This window comes from Lontra canadensis, unplaced genomic scaffold (genome assembly GCF_010015895.1).
Source record: "Lontra canadensis isolate GAN:19392208 unplaced genomic scaffold, GSC_riverotter_1.0 scaffold14, whole genome shotgun sequence".
NCBI classification, from domain to species: Eukaryota; Metazoa; Chordata; class Mammalia; order Carnivora; family Mustelidae; genus Lontra; species Lontra canadensis.
Genome location: NW_022631008.1, coordinates 23367115 through 23373083, shown reverse-complemented (window position 1 = coordinate 23373083; position 5969 = coordinate 23367115). Strand labels below are relative to the sequence as shown.

The following is a 5969-nucleotide window of genomic DNA, read 5'->3' as shown; positions in this document are numbered from 1 at the left end:
TTGTTTTTGTGCCTTTTTAACATCCCCCAAGGCAGCCTCCACTACGTTTGAATTGCCCATCTGTCTGGCTGTTCACGTTCTCTCTGGAGGCACAAATTATAGCTTTTATTTGCACTTTGGTTACAAAGATGTGGAAGTTCTGAGAGGCTTATCCCTAAGCTTACTTGTACTCTAAGCTCTGTTCTTATTAATGAACATTTTTGCAGAATGCCTCACTTTCCACGAACGTGTCTGTGTTAATGTAAAAATTCTGTACTTTACACTTAGTGGATACCTCATAGATGCTGATAGGTGATTTTTTTTTTTTAAAGATTTTATTTATTTATTTGAGAAAGAGACAGTGAGAGAGAACATGAGCGAGGAGAAGGTCAGAGGGAGAAGCAGACTCCCCATGGAGCTGGGAGCCCGATGTAGGACTCGATCCCGGGACCCCGGGATCATGACCTGAGCAGAAGGCAGTCGTCCAACCAACTGAGCCACCCAGGCGTCCCTGATAGGTGATTTATAATTAATGGTATCACAAGACTTTTAAAAGGTGATTCCAATGAACGACTGTGTTGACAAGGAACCAAATTACAGGAATTGAGCAGGATCACTGGACTTCTCTTGAATATAAAATCTTCAAGTGATTTTAATTTACGTGCTATATTTATCACTAGTGTTTTAGAGAAACAGAAGCTAACTTTTCAATTTCAGAGATTGAGGAACCATCATCCATTAGTTCTTGAAGTTGAATAACAGGAAACTGTACTTGTTTTTCAAACCACGTGGCAATTTTAAGAAGCTGCTGGTCACAAAATGCACGTCCAATAAACTGAAGTCCTATTGGCAACCCCTGGTTTGAGAGAGCCACAGGGACACTCACTGCCGGCAATCCTGAAGACAAGAAAGAAACCTATTAGCTGATTACTTCTCCACCCTAAGAAGGGGAGACTTCTGCTTTCTAGTGCTAGTAGGTGTAAGACAGATAAGGTTTAAAAAATGACAGAAGTCATACATATGCACATGCTTTTGTACCTTCCTTTGCTCACTTCACAATATATCTTGGAAATCACTGTGTATCAACTCACAGAGATGTTTTTATTCCTTTTTTATAGCTGCACAGCACTCCATTATGTGGTTTGTACCATAATTTTTTCACCCATGCTTCTCTGGTTGGGCATTTAGGTTTTTTTCAGTATTGAGCTATTTCACACCATGCCCAAGTATACATGTTTTTTGGTATTCTTTTTTTTTTTCTTTAAGATTTATTTATTTATTTGAGAGAGAGAGAGCGCAAGGGGAGCGGAAGAGAGAGAGAATCTCAAGCAGACTCCCCACTGAGCGTGAAGCCCAGTGATGCAGCACTCAATCACACCACCCATGAGATTACGACCTGAGCTGAAATCAGGATTCGGATGCTTAACTGACTGAGCCACCCAGATGCACCATGGTTTTTGGTATTCTTTTTTTTTTTTTTAAGATTTTATTTGTTTATTTAACAGAGAGAAAGATCACAAGTAGGCAGAGATGCAGGCATAGAGAGAGGGAGATGCAGGCATAGAGAGAGGGAGAAGCAGGCTCCCCGCTGAGCAGAGAGCCCGATGCGGGGCTCGATCCCAGGACCCTGAGATCATGACTTGAGCCGAAGGCAGAGGCTTAACCCACTGAGCCACCCAGGTGCCCCAGTTTTTGGTATTCTTGAAAGTCTCTCAGATAAATAGGGATTGCTTCATCAACAGATAAATGCATATGTAACTAGATGTTGCCAAATTCCTCTCCAAAAAAGCTGTACTATTTTGAACTCCCATCAGCAAAATGCTTTTTCCCTACAGCGTTACCAACTGAGTATGTTGTTGAGCCTTTGAATGTTTGCCAATTTGATAGATAAGAAATAGTAGTTTGTTTTTAATTCCATGTTTGGGGCAAAGAAAGCAAAAGATCCTGGGATATCTTGTTATGCCATAAAATAAGGAAGTTTTTAGAAATTAATGGGGATAGGTCTAAAGGATACATGCAACTTGAAAGGGCTCTTGTTGGCCAAACAGTTTCAGCATCAAAGCCAATAATGACAGTAATTGTTTATAATACACTGAATTAAAAAAAAAAAACAACAAAACAAAGCTGTCTTTAGAGAAGACTGCTAATGTATGTACAAAGAATGATAGAAAAATCAGCATTTTTGTCATTCTCTAGGAGATAATTCAGGCAAGATTCATCAATAGATCTCAAACTAGGTTCAAGATTTTTGGGGAATAGGATAGTCACACAATCTCAGAGTACCACCTCACCATTGGTTATAATTGATCAAAGGAAAAATGTAACTTTACACAGAAAACACCTGGCAGTTACTTCCTTCACTAAGGGATCAGCTTAGTCTCTGAAAGTGGAACAAACTGACATTAACTGTTTCCCAACATGGAGAGTATGCAGTATTTCTGCCAAAATGTTTCTCAATCATGAGTAAACAATCTAGCAAATCCAGATTATGGATGCGACATCCTATAGGGCAAGCGCACTAGGCTCTTCAAAACAGTCAATGTCAATTAAAACAAAAATTTTAAAAGGTGGGGGATTTCTCATCAGAAACTATGCAGTCCACAAGAAAGGAGCATAACATTTTTTAAGTGCTAAAGAAAAGAAATGTCAAGCCCAAATCCTGTATCCAGTGAACATAACCTTTAAATTTGAAAGGAAATCAAGCGTTCTTAGGAAGTTAAGGGAATTGGTTAACAGCTTACCTACCCTAAAAGAATGGCTAAAGGAATTTAAACAGAAAGGATATGATAAAACAAAGAATCTTCATACACCAGGAAGAAATGAACATAGTAAACAAAAGTATAGGGAAATACAATAGGCTTTCCTTCTCCTCTTGAGTTTCCTACATTTTGTCTGATGACTGAAACACAAATTATAAAACAGTCTGATGTGTTCCAAAAGGAAAAAACAAAACAAAAACCAAAACCCAAAGCAGAGAACTGGGGTATTGTTCTAAATTTTAAAAAGATAAACAAATATATCGGGGGAAAAACAATTTTATAAAAGACATTTTTGGTACAATTGAGAAAATTTAAATATGGACTATATCTGGAATATTATTATATTCATGTTAGTTTTCCTAGGTGTGATAACAGAATTGTGGTTATGCAGGAGAATGTCCTCATTTTTAGAAGATTTATGCTAAAGTATTCGGGAGTGAAGTATCATGATGTTGCAACTTTCTTTCAAATTATTTGGCTAAAAAAAAAAGTGTGTGAGTGTGTGTGTGTGTGTGTGTGTGTGTACAGAGAGAAATAGTGGAAGGAGAAAGCAGATAAGACAAAATGAATGAATCCAGGCAAAGGGCACATTGGTATTCATTACACCATTATTTGAACTTTTCCGGAGGTTTGAAAATTTCCAAAATAAAAGTTAAAATTATGCTATTAAGTAGACTGACTCCGAGTATGTGTGTGCACATACCCCTCCCCCCCCCACACACGTACACACTTTCCTAAGCATTCCAGAAGGACAAGCTGTTGCCTTCATGGAACAGTCTAGCTGGAACCTAAGTTGAAGACCAGGGTGCCTGTCTAAAAATTTGAAGAAAACTAGAACATTCCCAAGGGATCCTCACCTGCCATATTTACAGCCTGTGTAAAAATGTCATCCTGGGCACTTCGTGTCCTGTTGTCTTCTTTAATGAATTCCAGGTACGGTGCTGCCCCCCGCAAGGTGGTGGGAGTCAGCAAGACATCCACTCCAGAGTTAAAAACCTTCACAAAATCATTAGCAATGAGTCGTCTCACTTTCTGTGCCTTAATGAAATAATTCTCATAGTTTCTGTGGAAAAACAGATGATATTTTTAAGGATTTTTAAATTTCTTTGGATCAATTTTCACAGAGAAGGCTTGTTATAGAATGACTGGATTCTGACCTTTATAAGCAGGCACTACGAAGATTCCTAACGACACATATAAATGATTTTTGTTCAACTGTGCTGTTATTTCTAAAAATCTGAGTATCAGGAGTTTAATCAGAATTCACTGCTAGACACAATTCTACACATATAATCACAGAATAGTGATATCATTAAATAAGTGGATATCATCCACTTTCAGGGATATCATTAAGCTAGAACTTTTATTTTCAGGTGAAAAAAAAAATCAAGTGCATAGCAATTAAATGACTTTCCAAAGGTTACAAAGATGGGCAATGGTAAAAGAGAGACTAGAACTTAGGTCTCTGGAGGCTTATTCTAATCCTTCTATTATAATGTCTTATTTCAACTGCAGTATAATGAGAATTCATTATTATAAGGATTCTGAAGTTTTGTAAAATTCTAATGTGCCATCCTAAGTAGCCACTAGGAAACAGGCTCTGGAAACAGAAACTGGAGAAAGTACACAGTGTTTGCAATTTTGTATTTTATGGCTAGGCATGCCCCAGGAATGGGAATGTGAAATTCAAGAAAAGAAACTTTACTGTCAAGGTAAAGGAATTAACCAGCTATAAAAATGACTATAAATCAATCATGCAAATAAAGGGAAAAAGAAGGCACTCTTTGGATCCTCCTGAACCAGACACAAAGGCAGGCAAAAGTACGGTTTTAAACTTCAGTTTGTCACCTGTAAAAATGGATATAACTACTCGTCTTACTGAGGACCAAATATAATAAAGATAAAAATGTGTTCTTTTTTTACTCTAAAAGAATCCTACATTAGTATCAAATCTCTTTACTATCATTTGACCACAAGGTCTCTAGAGAGATAAATGCAGGTATTACCTATAATTAATACAATAACACTTGATGGCCTAAATAATGTCATTAATGGCATTTCCCAAACCTCAAATTTATTCAAACACAAGCCCAAGTTTTTTTCTATTAAATTTCTTCCGGGGGGGAGGAGTCAAGATGGCGGAGAAGTAGCAGCTGAGACTACTTCAGGTAGCGGGAGATCAGCTAGATAGCTTATCTAAAGATTGCAAACACCTACAAATCCAACGGGAGATCGAAGAGAAGAAGAACAGCAATTCTAGAAACAGAAAATCAACCACTTTCTGAAAGGTAGGACTGGCGGAGAAGTGAATCCAAAGCGACGGGAAGATAGACGGCGGGGGGAGGGGCCGGCTCCCGGCAAGCGGCGGAGCAACGGAGCACAAAAGCAGGACTTTTAAAAGTCTGTTCCGCTGAGGGGCATCGCTCCAGAGGCTTAACCGGGTGAAGCCCACGTGGGGTCAGCGTGGCCTCAGGTCCCGCAGGGCCACAGAAGGATCGGGGTGTCTGAGTGTTGCAGAGCTTACAGGTATTAGAACGGGGAAGCCGGCTACAGAGACAGAGCCGAGGAGTGACTCTCAGCTCGGGTTTACCTTGAACCGCTCGCAGGCTCGGTCAGCTCGGAGCGCGGCCGGAGGCCAGGGTGACGGGAGCAATTGGGCGCTGTTCTCTGAGGGCGCACTGAGGAGTGGGGCCCCAGACTCTCGGCTCCTCCGGGCCGGAGACTGGGAGGCCGCCATCTTCGTTCCCGTCCTCCGGAACTCTATGGAAAGCGCTCAGGGAACAAAAGCTCCCAAAAGCAATCCCGAGCGGATTACTCAGCCCGGGCCCTGGTAAGGGCGGTGCGACTCCGCCTGGGGCAAAGACGCTTGAGAATCACTACAACAGGCCCCTCCCCCAGAAGATCAACAAGAAACCCAGCCGGGACCAAGTTCACCTACCAAGGAGTGCAGTTTCAATACCAAGGAGAGCAGCGGAATTCCAGAGGAGGAGAAAGCAAAGCACGGAACTCATGGCTTTCTCCCCATGATTCTTTAGACTTGCAGTTAATTTTTTTTTTCTTTTTCAATTTTTCTCTTCTTCTCCTAAATTTTTTTTAACTTTTACCCTTTTCTTTTTTAACGTTTTTTAACTAGTTTATCTAATATATATGTATATATTTTTTCCATTTTATATTTTTTCATTATTGGTTTTTTTTTTATTTGTTTCTTTTTTCTTTCTTTTTTTTTTTTTT

The 5969-nt window shown here is 39.8% G+C and overlaps 1 protein-coding gene across 1 annotated transcript in view; it reads right to left on the bottom strand.

The window, feature by feature from the left end:
• Positions 1-521: 521 nt before the first annotated feature.
• The window catches only part of QRSL1 (glutaminyl-tRNA amidotransferase subunit QRSL1), a 43818-nt gene continuing 38370 nt past the window's right edge, over positions 522-5969 (bottom strand). The window contains exons 10-11 of the mRNA XM_032858239.1: positions 3596-3801; positions 522-876 (exon numbers count right to left, since the gene is read on the bottom strand). Of these exons, the coding sequence (XP_032714130.1) occupies positions 656-876; positions 3596-3801 (427 nt within the window). The 3' untranslated portion in view covers positions 522-655. The remainder of the gene's footprint in view (positions 877-3595; positions 3802-5969) is intronic.